This window comes from Bos indicus x Bos taurus, chromosome 20 (assembly GCF_003369695.1).
Source record: "Bos indicus x Bos taurus breed Angus x Brahman F1 hybrid chromosome 20, Bos_hybrid_MaternalHap_v2.0, whole genome shotgun sequence".
Taxonomy (NCBI): domain Eukaryota; kingdom Metazoa; phylum Chordata; class Mammalia; order Artiodactyla; family Bovidae; genus Bos; species Bos indicus x Bos taurus.
In genome coordinates, this window is record NC_040095.1 from 63,629,295 (window position 1) to 63,644,664 (window position 15,370).

At 41.1% G+C, this 15,370-nt stretch overlaps 1 protein-coding gene across 5 annotated transcripts in view; it reads left to right on the forward strand.

Annotated features, from left to right (window-relative positions):
* SEMA5A (semaphorin 5A) overlaps positions 1-15,370 on the forward strand; it is a 565,569-nt gene that overhangs the window by 267,469 nt on the left and 282,730 nt on the right. For all 5 annotated transcript variants that reach the window (XM_027520271.1, XM_027520273.1, XM_027520269.1 and 2 more), the window contains one exon: positions 6,468-6,513. In XM_027520271.1, coding sequence (XP_027376072.1) covers positions 6,468-6,513 — 46 coding nt within the window. The remainder of the gene's footprint in view (positions 1-6,467; positions 6,514-15,370) is intronic.

Below are 15,370 nucleotides of genomic sequence, written 5' to 3' on the forward strand. Positions count from 1 at the left end.
CCTTCTTGCTGGAAACGTTGGTAGCCTTTCTCTTGAACCTCACATACATTGTTTTCCCTTCTCTGCATGCTCTCAGTTGTGAGATAAAGTGATTGCCTCTTCCATAAAGCCCTGGAGAGCAGCCTCTTGCAGGGGACCATAGATCTTACTTTAGTGCCTGAGTGACCCAACATCTGGGAGTATCCATTTTTATATTCCCTTTAGAAGATTTTCTTTCTTTTTGTAACCTTTAACTTCATAGGTCATTCACCTGAACTGTGATGGATCAAGCTGTCATAGGAGATTTCTGGTCCCTCATGTTGCTAGCTGTACTGGAATTTTCCCAACAGCAGAGAAACACACTTGGAATTATACTTGGAACCAAATAGTTTGATGAAAGTGTTTTGAGAATGGTAGACTCCACACTATGTTTTTGTCAGAGTCAGGTTCCAGGGAGGTGATTAGGGAATTCCACACATTTTTCATGTATATTTCATCTTTTACAATTTTAAAAAAAATTGTTGAAAATCAAGATAGATAAAGTGAACACTAAAATGTATAATACCATGTATTTCTAATATGGAAAGGTCTAGCAAGGCATTAAATTGTCCATGGGTTTCTGTAGACATCGTCATGTATTAAACAAATATTTGAAAACATTTGCCAACTCTTTCTCACAAAAATCAAACAAGTTAAAAAAAAAAAGGCAACAAAAATGCAACCAGCCAACCAACACAAAAAGAGACCATAATTAAGACTTTGAGGCTATTCAAAATTATAGATAATTCTGATAATGCCAAATTAAAAAATGTTCAAATCAACTTAGTCAACTGACTTTATGATTAACAGGTATTACATATAAGTAAACTGTTGAATACATTTTCTTACCTCTTTTGTATGCTGAAATTTCATTTAAGATTATTGAAGTATGGTATTCAGTTGCAGATAATAAAAATACACCTGAAAAGTGTTAGGAATTTATTGAACTATGTCATAATAACAATTATTTCATTAGATGGGCATATGATTATCCAACTCTGTTGCTCATGTTTTATCTCTAAAAAAGGTCACAATCTTTTAGGAATCTGTGTTAAGCAAATTGACAGATTGTATAGTTTTGCTCTCTCATTTCACAAAGGATGGAACTGGGGCACTCTTAAAATAAGTATGGTTAGGCAGTTTCAGGAATAATTCATGTGAAATTAAGAGGGAGACGAGTCACCATGTAATGAGTTATACCTGTGAGATTAACATTTTCTCTTAATGGGGAGACATATGTCCCAGGCAGATCACAGTCCCAGAGGTGAAACTCATTTACCTACAACTGAAAGCGTGTCACGAGTAGTGCCAAGACTGGAATTATCTCAGAAACATTTGTAAATGTACCTGTGGATGAACAATGAGGACATGGAATAACTGTACTGTAAGAATGACTCCTCTGTATGTGCGTGTTTGCTGTCAGTTAAATTGGAAAGAGGACACTGCATGACTGATTGGTGAGGCTGTTTGGCACAAAGGCGTTCAGTTCAGTTCAGTTGCTCAGTCGTGTCCGACTCTTTGCAACCCCATGAATTGCCGCACGCCGGGCCTCCCTGTCCATCACCAACTCCTGGAGTTCACCCAAACTCATGTCCATCAAGTCAGTGATGCCATCCAGGCATCTCATCCTCTGTCATCCCCTTTGCTCCTGCCCCCAATCCCTCCCAGCATCAGAGTCTTTTCCAGTGAGTCAACTCTTCACATGAGGTGGCCAAAGTACTGGAGTTAAGCTTTAGCATTTTTCCCTCCAAAGAACACTCAGGATTGATCTCCTTCAGAATGGACTGGTTGGATCTCCTTGCAGTCCAAGGGACTCTCAGGAGTCTTCTCCAATACCACAGTTCAAAAGCATCAGGGTGACAATATACAGCCTTGATGTACTCCTTTTCCTATTTGGAACCAGTCTGTTGTTCCATGTCCAGTTCTAACTGTTGCTTCCTGACCTGCATACAGGTTTCTCAAGAGGCAGGTCAGGTGGTCTGGTATTCCCATCTCTTTCAGAATTTTCCACAGTTTATTGTGATCCACACAGTCAAAAGCTTTGGCATAGTCAATAAAGCAGAAATAGATGTTTTTCTGGAGGGACAGCAAAGTGAGGAGTCCTGTTTCTAATCATAGGTGTTTCTCTGAATCCTAATAATCTTGGATAAATCACACTGCACCCCTTACTTTGCAGAAATGTCCAGAAAAAAATCGAGGGGGTATATATTCTCTAATGACAACCCAGCTCCACCATTCTTGGACTTTATGATTTTTTTTTTTAGGTCAAAACTGCAGATTCATGTTGATGTATGGAAAAACCAATACAATATTGTAAAGTAATTAGCCTCTAATTAAAATAAATAAATTTAAATTAGAAAAAAAAAAAACTTGAGAATTGGTTAAAAAAAAATCACTATTTGCGTCTTGTAACCCAGAAAATATCAAAGGAAAAGTTCAGATTTTTGGTGCTTTACTTCATTAAGGTTTGAGGCATGGTGATACTAATGATGGTGATGGTATCTCATACTTTCCTAGTAAGTCTGCCCCTCTTCTCTGTCCTGTCTTTTCACCTGTGCCGTACTGATTGATTACTGATGAGATGCTTGTGAGGGCACCATAGTTCTCAGTTATCTCGGGAAGGAAGAGCAAATGGTTGAAATCCACTGGTAAGCCCGTTGAACACTGCTGAGACGTGCAGCAGACGTGGCCAGTGGAGCTGGATTTGACTGCAGAGATGCAGACTGAGAGTGTGCCGTGTTTGCCATCATCGATCAATGTCTTCCTACCTTGGTCCATTTGAGCTGCTATTAATGAAACACCACAGACTGGGTAGCTTATCAATAACAGAGATTTATGTCTCACAGTTCTGGGGGTTGGCAGTCCAAGATCAGTATACCAGCCCTGTGGGGATCTTGTAAGGGTCCTCTTCTAGTTTGCAGACAGCTGACTTTTCACTATGTCCTCACATGGTGGAAGGGGGAGGCAGCTCTCTGGAGCTGCTTTGGTCAGGGCACTAATCCCATCCATGAGGGCCCCACCCTCATGACCAAATCTCCCCACCTCTTAGTACCATCACCTTTGAGGGCTGGATTTCAACGTATGAATTTTGGGGAGACACACACATTCAGACCATAACATTTCCCCCATGAACAACACCTGAAACGGCACCCGGGGTTTTCAGAGAGAACACTTACACGTCCTTCAACCCTCACCACGAGGAGAAAGACGACCGTGAACTTTACTGTCCAGTTTTCCTATTCATCGCTCTACGGAGCATCACGGACACCACCACCCTCTTTCCTCAATGGTATGACGCCTTCCAGCTCTTCCTTAGTGTATGAACGGCCTTTCTAGAAAGTTCTCAGAGACAACCCTGTAGTGTGGGTGCCCATCCTTGTATGTGTGTATGTGTGTGGGACAGAGGAGGAAAAGAAAGAGAGAGAGAAAGAGGTGGCCTTGCAATATCATCAAAGCTCTCAGGAAATTCACTGAGGAAGAATACAAATGGCTTCTTTATTGGGAACATTTGCAGGAAAAAAAATTTTTTTTTCTTAAAAGAGCCAGTGAGCTTGAAAGAGTGTGACCACTGGGTCCCAGAACAATGACCAGATAAACAATGTTGTCTTCTTTTCCAAAAGCCCAGTGGTGCCACCACCATCCCCCACTGACAACAATCCCATCACCAGAACACAGAGATAATCGCACCTGCCTATGCTGAAACCTGCCTTTGCTGGAAGGCAGAAATGCTCTTTCCTTCTCCATACAATGGAGAAAATGCTGAGAATTTCAACGTGTCTGGAAATGTTAATATTTTCCATAAACTACCTAGAAGGAGTTACTGGTAATTAAGTGCTGCTCAGACACCATTCTGTTTCCCTTTGATTTAAACCTCAAAGCAATATCAGCAAGTAGATCGGACTATTATCTCCAAGTTATAGATGAAGAGTTGGAAGCACAGCGTGCCCAACTTCCCTCCCCATGTAGTTTGGTGACAGAACTTTGGCCTTTGCACAAGTATCCTCGGCAACACTGTGTCCTGTCCTGGAGGGGCAGTGACTTCTGGTGACTTCCTGCATCCAGAAAGCCATGACGAACCCAGCCTGGGGGTGGGGAACCCTGGTGCTCACAAGGGGCTGTGAGTGCGTCATGGCCAGTAACTGCCTCTGGTGCCTCTTGTAAGCCCCTCATCTGAAGGATTCATCTCTGGGTAGGTAAGAAAGTGAAAGTAAAGTCAGTAACTCATGTCCGACTCTTTGGGACCGCAAAGACTGTAGCCTACCAGGCTCCTCCATCCATGGGACTTTCCAGGCAAGAGTACTGGGGTGGGTTGCCACTTCCTTCTCCAGGGGATCTTCCTGACCCAGGGATCAAACCTGGGTCTCCTGCATTGCAGGCAGACGCTTTACCGTCTGAAACACCAGGGATGCCCTGGGTAGGTATAGATTTCTAATTTCTCCTAGAAGCACTGTTTCACATCAGGTGAGACCTTGGCAGCTCTTTGTGTACTAGCCAGACTTCAGTGGTGCCTCCCTTGGCAGCCTGACTACACTCCTCCATTCCTGCACTGAATTCATCTTCCTTTCCCTGCAGGAAGATGTTTTCTGTTGGAGATCTTGCCTGTCCATGGTGCTGGACTAGGTAGAAGTAGTCCAGCTTCCACATTCCCTCTTCAAAGGCATCCTCAGTTCTGTGTAGTAATAGTGTTAGTCGTTCAGTTGTATCCAACTCTTTGCAATCCCATGAACTGTAGTCCACCAGGCTCCTCTCTCCATGGAATTCTCCAGGCAAGAATACTGGAGTGGGTTGCCATTCCCTTCTCCAGAGGATCTTCCTGACCCAGTGATTACACCCAGGTCTCCTGCACTGCAGGCAGATTCTTTACTAGCTGAGCCACCAGGGAAGTCTTCTGTAGACAGCTATGATTTGACTGTAAGAAAAGAGATGGGGAGTGTTCCCTCAATGACTCTGTGGTGGAGGTGCCATGTATTATGCACTTTATTGAGCTGGCCAAAATGGAGAAACCTGAATAAATTTTTTGGCCACCTCCATATTTCAGGGGCTGAATTGGAGGCACTGAATGACCATAGTGAGCATGCCATTGTAGTGATGGGAGAAGCGATTTTCAACATACAGGGTGGCGGCAGCTTTCCCGTGGAGCGGGGACACACTGTGAGAAACCTGAGTGCCCCAGGGGCAGGGGCTGGTCCTCCTGAGACCACCCAGAAAGTGGACTAAGTCCCCTTCTTCCCCCAGCAGTGTCCACCTACCTGTTTCTGGAGCTGGAACCTTCCCTGTTGTTTGTGCCTGGCATCTGCATCCCCACCATAGGGATGTTTCTTGGTTCTCTCAGGGCTGTGCCCATGGCCTGTTGTGTCTGTCCGTCGTCACCTCTTTTGGGACAGCGTGCTCACTTCGAACATCTGCCTACCTCCACAAGAGAGTGAAAATCATTTACATTTGTTTCTTGCTCGTGTTGGGAGAATTGGTATTTTCTTAGTATTTTCTTACCTTTGACTGTCCCACTATAACAGTATCCTCAGCTTCTCGGAGATCCCTCCCTGCACACATGCATTCTTAAGGTCTGCTCTCCACTCTGTGTCAATTTCTCCCTGCCATCACAGTTCACCCCTGGGCTGACTTTCCCGTCCATCCATCTCTGGGGTGCTGCTTCTGCTGCCCCAGCTTCTCATCTGCATGATGTTAAGATGTTCTTTCATGACTTAAGTTGGAGACCAATCCATTGTTTCTAAATGCTGCAGCAATATGATCCAAAGTCTTATGCGGCCATATCTCCATTTTCCCCTTTGCTCTGCTGATATCTCTTGCATATTTCATTGTTCTTCCTCTTTATTGTTGAAAGCTGATCATTTCCTTTTCTCTGATTCCCTGTTTCATGCTTAGGCAGCCAGAGCGGACCCTTTCAAACCCTTAATGGCAGATAGACAAGCTCATGCTTCTGAAATTATCACTCACAGAATCCCTCTCCAAAGAGGTAGAGAGCTATAATACTCAGACCATTGGTGAATTCAAAACCTGGATGTATTTTAATTATAAAACATGGTGAATACAGGTGACCTATCAGGATGAAGACTCACGAAGAGTGGTTTTGTATAGTCTTGCTGAACTTAAACTTAGTTTCAGAATTGAATACCCACGTCCTTTCGTCTGAATGGAATTCCATGAATTCAGAGAGCTTGTTAGTAATTTAGACTTACCTTAGTTTCTACCTCCTTATTCCTTAGCTTTCTCGCCAATCTCAAATGTGTGTTTCTGTTGACTTATTGAATGTCTCTTTGAAATCTGAGTTCCAAGGAAAACTGTTACAGTCTTAGCAGGAGATTGCTTTGGAAGCCAAAAATTGTTGTTTCTGTTTTGTTTTTTTTTTTACTTGTTCTCATATTGTTTTATGAACTGCAATATTTTTAAATCTATTAAAAATGAAACTGTTCTCTTTCTGTATTTTGTAGAAACTACCTCTTCAGGTTACAGCTGGAGGATTTGTCTCTGATCCAGGTAGGTGCAATTTATTTTTCTTGAGCTTTTGTTTTCCATCTTAATTAGCTCTGTGTTTAAGGGGATGAAGACAGATGTACGTGAAGGCGTAAGTCAAGTCAGAGGAGGTGTTCCTTTCCTCAGAAGGTCAGATGTACGTGAAGGCGTAAGTCAAGTCAGAGGAGGTGTTCCTTTCCTCAGAAGGTCAGGCCACGGACCTCTTGGTTGACCTATTAGATAGGAGTCCTCGCCTGCTTTAATTCCCAACCAGCCCTCTTCCTTCTGAGCAGCCTCTTTTCCTTTCATGGAATCATCCTGACTTACTCTACATCAAATGAGAGCTAATTCAAGGGATATTATTTCCTCAATGTAAGGGAATGACCTTTCCCCCCTAGTTAATCATTGATTATTCAGTTTGATTCATCCAGCCATCATATTATCAAAATTAGCTCCCTTAGAAAAACATGTCTGTTTCTTCTTTATTATTTGCAATTAAAAATATTTAAGTATATGGCTTAAAACCACATATGATGAAGAATTAGTGGTGATAGATAAAAATGCAGTTTACCTACTTTCTTTCTTTTTTTTTTTTGTGGTTTGGAGGAGGAACCTGAAATGCTTAAGTCTGAACAGTGTATATTTTAGGGGCAGATCTGAATCATAAAGACCCTTTCAGTCTTTAGCAGTCTCTTGGAGAAGGATAGGGTTGTGGCATAAATATCTCCTCTACCAAGATTCTGGAACTCCCCGTGAAGCACAGAACCCTTGGGCTGTATATAGTTGGGAAAAATTCTTTAACCACCCTCATGTACTGGAGTTCTAAGAAGTGATTGGCAAGAAATTCATGTTATTTTCTTCTCTTTGTGCTGCTGGTATTTGTGAACATTCAGGAAACTTTAGAGTTAGGATTTAATATGAGATTTAAGTTTTATTTACCAGTACCTTAACATAAGCCAACCCCTACAAGAAAACTAATATCGGTAAACACTTTAAAGACCCATAGAGCCGGGTTTGTTATCTAGTTTCATGACTCCCAGCAATTGTAGACTTCTTCATCTGGAGAATAGCTACAAAACAATACCCATTGTCATTGCTGGAATTAAATAAAGCAGTGCATGCACAAGGGGTAAGGCATAGTCATTTTGTAACAAATGTTAATTGCTATTGTTTTTTGAAAGTGATGACAATAAATAATAACTTTTAAAATCATTTCATCACAGTGGACAATGAATCATCTCTCTACTGCAATTTGATGTATAACTAAAATCTTTGAGTTGATCATTAATGAAATTATGAATGTATTAATAAGAAATCAGAATGATCAGCAGTTTAACCAAAATAGTATATGATTTTAAATCATCTTTTATAAAATATGTACATTATTCAATAGATAGGGTTATTCTCATTTTGATTCTCATGGTATAATGTATTATTTGGCATGTTGTATGTGCTGAAAAAGTGAAATGTGTAGATCTGTGTGTGTACAGATATATATGTTTCCGTTTATATATTTGTTGATTTCCTAGTTCCCTAGCACCCTTGGCTAAGAAGGTCTAGAAGTATTGTCATTCCAACAGCAATGAACACACTGAACAATACCTAGTACTTGGTTTCTAAATATAATATCCATTAAGAAGAGACAGGGCTTCTTAGAGAAGTAACTGATTATAGAATTTTGGCAGAGAAAGTCCCAGGTAAGCCTGGAAGACTTTCTTGTTTCAGAAATTAAAGGATTATTCAAAGAATGATGAGAGCAGGTCAGAAGGATCTAAGAGCCAGCTTGATGTAGACTCACTGAAGAAATCTGGGACAGTTTGATTATTAAAATAACGATAGAATCAGATTATAGCACACTGAATTAACTAAGAATCCATGAGTAAATACTAACATAAAAATACACAAATGAGTAAACAAATGAGACAAAGGGACTGCTTATCCTCATGCTAAAATACCAACTAAGAAATAGTGAATGAATGATTTAATCAGGAAATTATCATTTGGCAATGATCACATGAAAAACTTGATTCAGGCAAAAATGATCAATGGATGCTAAATTTATAAAGGCTTTGATGGTGACCAAGATATCTGTATAGTCTCAAAGTCTTTACCTATAGAATGCTTATTAATTATAAGAGGAAAACTTGTGACTTGATCCTGAAGAGGCCTGGTCACTACTCTGATAACCAGCTAGTGAAGGTGCTTTCCCTAGTAATGGGACACAGAGTTAGTGTAAGCCTCCTGATTGCTGCTGCTGCTGCTGCTACGTCATTTCAGTCGTGTCCGACTCTGTGCGACCCCATAGACGGCAGCCCACCAGGGTCCCCCGTCCCTGGGATTCTCCAGGCAAGAACACTGGAGTGGGCTGCCATTTCCTTCTCCAATGCATGAAAGTGAAAAGTGAAAGTGAAGTCGCTCAGTCATGTCTGACTCTTTGCGACCCCATGGACTGCAGCCTACCAGGCTCCTCCGTCCATGGGATTTTCCAGGCAAGAGTACTAGAGTGGGGTGTCATCACCTTCTCCGAAGCTTCCTGATTAGATGCACGGAAAAGGCCACAGCAAGATTTCCATATTACATTCAAAAATTATAACCAGCTTCATCACGAGGGACTGTCACACAAACCAAACATGAAGTCCATTCTACAGAATGCTGATCTCTACTCTTCAAAAATCACCATCACCAAGGCACAATGAGCAAGAAGAGCTATTCCATCCTAAAGAGAAAAAATACATATGTCACACAAATGAAACACCTGATTAAAATTGCATCGTGGAGCAGGAAATACGTTTTTTCTTGCTATAAAGGACAGTACTGGGACAACTGGTGAAATTTTAATGTCTGGGTAGAAGATGGTAGGAATGTATTAATATTAATGTCCTGACTTTGATAACTGTAATGTGGTTATGAAGGAGAATGTCTTTGTTCTTTGGACAAACCTTCTGAGATAAGTAAGGGTGAAGTTTCATTTCTGAAACGTATTCTGATTTAAAAAATTACCATATGTGTCTATATATTACATTACTGTTGCTTAGACACTAAGTTGTGTCCAACTCTTCTGCTACCCCATAGACTGAAGTCCGCCAAGTTCCTCTGCCCATGAGATTCTCCAGGCAAGAATGCTGGAGTGGGTTGCCATTTCCTCCTCCAGGGGAATCTTCCCAACCCAGGGGTTGAACCCATGTCTCCTGCATTGGCAGGCAGATTCTTTACCACTGAGTTACCACAGAAGCCCATATATAGTGTATATACATGTATGTGTTTCTGTCTATATATGTTCACACATACATGCATGCATGTAGAGAAAAAGAATCATAAAACAAATGTGATAAAACATCAATGGGTAAGCTCTAGAAATCTTGGTGAAAGATTTATGAGAGTCCATTGGGCATTTCTTACAAAAAAAATCCACATAATTTTGAAAGAAATAATGCAAAAAATAAGGAGACGCATTTGTCGTTACCATGTGTATGATGTTATTTTAGGGACAAGGGAACTAACTGTACTTTCCCCATTTTTGCTTCTCATTGTCATGACTGAGTTTTGGTGGAAATCAGGTTGAGGTTATTGATGAAATAAGCATTTTTATAGAGGTTTGGAAAATTCATCAGCGTCACCACCTGGCAAGAGAGAGCACGGTCTGCTGACACAGGGTCCGGCAGGAAGGCAGGGACTTCCTTTGTGGAGGCTTTGACGACACAGCCCTCATCACAGATGTCAGACATGGCATTGTGGTCAGTACACACGGTGACCCTCCTCTCTCACGTTCTGTGGGTGTATATGGTGCTCAGCTTACTGCAGCTTGGAGGCTTCTCTCTGGAAATTTTCACGCAGACTTTTTTTCTTACATGTCTGCAGTTAAGTTGTCCTTTTGATTTCTATGAATATTTTATTTCAACTTAAATGACTATTTCCAAGCGTAACAATGGGCTTCCCTGGTTGGCTCAGTGGTGGAGAATCCACCTGCCAATGCAGGAGACATGGGTTAGATCCCTGGGCTGAAAGATCCCCTGGAGAAGGAAATGACAACTCACTCCAGTTTCTTGCCTGGAGAATCCCATGGACAGAGGAGCCTGGTGGATTACAGTCCATGGGCTTGCAAAAAGTTGGAGACAACTGAGGGACTAAAAAACAACAAGGGTAACAAAAAAGACTTGGCACGCTGATGAAGAAAGAGTTATAGTGCCCAGGAGAGACACAATGTGATCCTCATGGACAGTGTAAGGTTATCTGATGGTCACACTGAAACAAGTAATATGAAGCACTATTTTTAATTGAGGTGTAGTTGTAGAATATATGTCAAGTGAACAACATATTGATACACAGCTCACAATTTTTAAAGGTTATATTCCATTTATAGTTATTATAAAATACTGAATATATTACCTGTGTTGTACAATATGTCTTTGTAGCTTATTTATTTTAAACATAGTAGTCGGTACCTCTGAATCCCTTTGGGGGGAAATTATTTTTAATAATATATTTTACTTAACTCATTATATCCCAAATATTAACATTTGAACATGCAGTGATTACAAAAAATAATGAGCTACATTTCTTTATTTTAATTGTATTAAGTCTTCAAACTCTGGTATGTGTTTCCCTCCTAGAGAATATATGGATTTGAAATAGCCACCATGCAAGAATGGAAAAGCTCTTTCTGCCCAGTTGGACTGTGCCCTTTGAGATCACAAGGAGCAGTAGCATTTACGACTTCCATGCCTTCAGTTATGTTATAGAAATAGTATTTCCTCCAGGAACCACCTGGATTAATTGAATATTTTAGGCTATAAATTTTCTCCTTTCCTCTCTCTTCAAGAAAATAATTGCTTGAATGCTTGAATTAAGAAAATAATTGCTTAAATGTGAGAAAATGAGGGAACAGAGCCCAGAAAGGAAAAGCAATTTGCAAAAACAATGGAGAGCATCAGGGCTGAGAATCAGTGACATTCCTTATTTAACACTAGACAAAGCTTCATTTGATCTGGCTCCTCCCTGCCTGATAGGCGGGTCCACTTCTGGTTGGCAGATGTCTTGGGATGTTTCCTTGGGTCTTGGAATTACAGGTTGCTGAAAACTTCCCAGACTGGGGGCCACTTCCCAACTCTCAGCATCTACTCAGGTCCTCTTTCTCGTGAACAATTTTAATCCCTTCTCAGTCTAGAAGATGCCAACCCTTGGGTCTCACTGTAACTGTCACCTCTTTGTAACCCACCTTGAGTCTGTTTGGGCTGATACTCCTGGAATGTGTTTCATAACCTCAGCTTTTATTCTTGATGATTTCCTCTTGTCTCAGATTGAAATTCTGTCTGTGTTCTGTGGAGCATTTGATTTCTTTGTGTCTTCAGGATTATATGAAAGTCGATCATTATATGTAGTCATCTGGCAGGTGATAGACTGGAGACGAATGTCTGTGAAAGTCTGCATCCCTTGATACTTGATAATATATTCACTCTGCAACTTTTTAAGACTTTATCATTAACAGGACATGGGGGAACTTCATATTTTTGTCCTTAAATTCAAGAGAAGGAAAGTAATGACATCCAGGGACTAGAGAAGTGCAGAATGCCTGCTGAAAGTCATGCTGAAATGCACATGTTCATGCTCCCACCCTACAGGAAAATTCTAGGACAGTATAATTAATTCCTGACTCCGACCCATTCCTGTATTTTTACGTGCCAGCCACCTGGCTGCTCCATCTTACTCTGCACTTTTCTTCTTCCCCAAATTCTTCTGCTTAAATGCTGTTTTCAGATCAGTAATGAGAAAGCAGACATTGAACAAGGTTCCTTTCTTGAATTTCTATCTAGTGATTTTCACAGAGTTCCAGAGCCTCCCTCTGAATTCCTGATCCCTGAACTCAATGCGCTCATGTGTGTTCTGCAGCCAGCAGTTTCCAGCCCCCCCACCCCACCACAGTAGCACTGTGAACACCCTTGGTGCATCCTCCCATCTCCCCTTCCCCACACCAGGGTGGTCCACACACAATGACTAGCTGGTCCCAGCACAGTGACTTGACGGTCCAAACTTTCGTTGTTTAATGAGGGTTCCCGCTCTTGTTCCTGCCCAAGGGGTGAGGGATGGGTTGAAGATGCAATGCTGGTACATTCCCAGAAATCAGAGCCTGTTATCCATCCACCATGGTCGGGCTTCATGGTTCAGCTTGTGGAAATGTGTGGAAATCCACAAGTGAGAAAAATGGACTTTTGTAAAGTGGCGTCAGGATGAGAGAATGAACTGTGAGGTCAGGCTGCCTGATAAGCCTGATCCTGACTGCAGTCTGGAACTGGCATCAGCAGAACCTGAATCAGAGTTCTTTTTCCCCTTTTCTCTCTAACAAAGTCAAGACACCACTAGTGGGGTTTCTAAAGCAGCCAAAGTTTGAGCAAGGATTGGGTTGGGACTCAATTACTATTACTCCCAGTGAACATTATCTGTTTGAGGTAAATCTCTTAGCATCACTGCAAAAATATTCACCTATGAATATACCATGAGCTAGAGTGGCTGTATCTGGAATATTTGTTGTGATTTTCAAATATGCATATCTTAAAGTATCAAAGCGAAAGACCCAGAGGAAACAAAATCTGTTTTTCATCAATGACTGGAGAATCAGATATTCATGTGACATCATTTATAAGGTCTTTCTGCCAGCAGCCTGTGATAAATCTCCTTGCAGCTCACCGTGTGCTGAAATGTAGCCTTTGCATCTTGGAAACCAGTCATGTTCAGGCACAGGGATGGAGGGCATGGAATTTCCCATCAGGCGTCTCTCCTACTTCTTGTCATAATAACAGATCCAACTCTTCAGCATCACTTTTTATTTCTTGCCTTGATCACAGCAGTTATTTTCTAAGAACAAAGCTTTGTGGAAAATGTAAAAACACAGCTGGCCTCAAGAGGAATTGACGGCGTTTGCCCATCTGGGGTTGTGCCTGGGATGGCCCGAGGTAGATGTGCATTGAGCAACCTCCTATGAACACTGAGAGACCGCAGCTCGTTTAACCTCGATGTCTTCCTAACGTACTTTGGGGAAATAGCTCAAAATCCATTTTTGTATTGCTTTGTTACTGAGGGAAAGGAATTCACAGCCTGTTTCTCACTCAAAACTGCTGGAATAAGCACAAAAAATTGAAATCTGTGTTCCAATTTGCCACCTGCCTCGCTCTGGTTTCTAAATTGAAAACTATTAAGTCTCTGACGACCTGGTCAATATTGGTAGAGAATTCGCTCCAAAGTTAAGGTAAATGTTAACTTTGTTTCTTGTATATTTAGGTTTGGGGAATTGCGTTTCAACTCCAGTCAATTTCTAAGCCAGTATTTCTCAATTAGGGGCAGTTTTACTGCTGGGAACATCAGGTTGTTACCACTGGAGGGGAAAGTGCTAGTGGCATCTAGTGGGTTAAGACCAGAGATGCTGCTAAACTTTCTGCAGTGCGCAGGACAGCCCCTCGCTGCTCAACCAAGAATGCTCTGGCTCTAACTGCTAATAGCACCGAGGCTGGAAACTCTAGGTTAAGTGATCACTGCCTTGGCTTCTGTGTGTTTTGAGGAAGCCACTTTTCAAGTCTGCAATGTTAACATTATTGGATTAAATCTAGAAGATCAGTGCTTGGGGAATTTTCCTCTTCAGAGTCTTTCATATATTTAACCAAACACATGCATGAGCCCTTGGTGGCATTTCTAAAGAAGCTGCTGTGGTTCTTGGGTTTAAATTGCTTCCTTTTATTAATATGAAATTAAATTTAAAAACAAATTGAGTCAATTTATAATATCAAAACCCTCTCTGATGGGTCATAACAATTTGATACAACTACCCTCTGTTGGAATTCTTCTGTATAATTTAAAGAACGATGTTTTAATTAATAATTTAGAATAACTATTCAAGTAAGATATTCACATTGATCGATGTTTTCAGTCTTGTCTTGTATTTATATTGGAAGACTGGTCTCCCGTGTGGGCCCTAAAAATCGTGATTCTAAATTTTCTTTCTTTTCTGCCTTCCTTTGTCAAATATGTTCTTAAAATCATACTGCTGTAGAAGTGACTGGGATTTTAATGATTAAAGCGCTTAGAGATCTTTATGATAAATTTTGACAGTTCTGAAAATGAAGACTTGCCGATAGTGGTTAGGGTTTTATGGGAACATGGCCATGCCCATTTATTTGCATTGTCCAGCTCATGATTATCCTTAATAAATCTTATTGACACACAAACACACCCACTCATTTGGATGTTTTCTATGGCTTCTAGATCAACTGGGTTGACCAGTTGTATCAGATACTGTCTAGGCTACAAAGCTAAAGTATTTATTATCTGATCCATTAAAGAAGTTTGTCACCTATTATGGTACCAAACAGGTGGTACAGATGAAGATATCTGTTAAGTGTTTCCTAAATGAGTGAGTGAACACAGTATGATGTACTGTTGTTCTTTGTTTTTGCTTTTTTTTCCCCCCCAGACATTGTGCAGTTGATGTGTTTATTTTGACTTCTTGGCCAATAATTTTCATGGTCCTCCCTAGACTGTGACCTGTAGATTCGCAACCCCAAGTGTCTCCATTTGTCCCCAGATTCTTGTCTCTTCCTTCCACTCCCTTGGTAAACGTTTCCCATCAAGAGATGTTTTATCTACCCATTTATCCAAACACTTTACTCTCCTTTTCTCATAAGTTCCTGGAGGATTTATAGTTTCTGGTGTGTATTTTGTATAAAGTGAAGTGAAATCACTCAGTCGTGTCTGACTCTCTGAGACCCCATGGGATTCTCTAGAATACTGGAGTGGGTAGCCTTTACCTTCTCCAGGAATATTCCCAACCCAGGGATCAAACCGAGGTCTTTCGCATTGCAGGCAGATTCTTTACCAGTCAATAAGGACTAAGGTT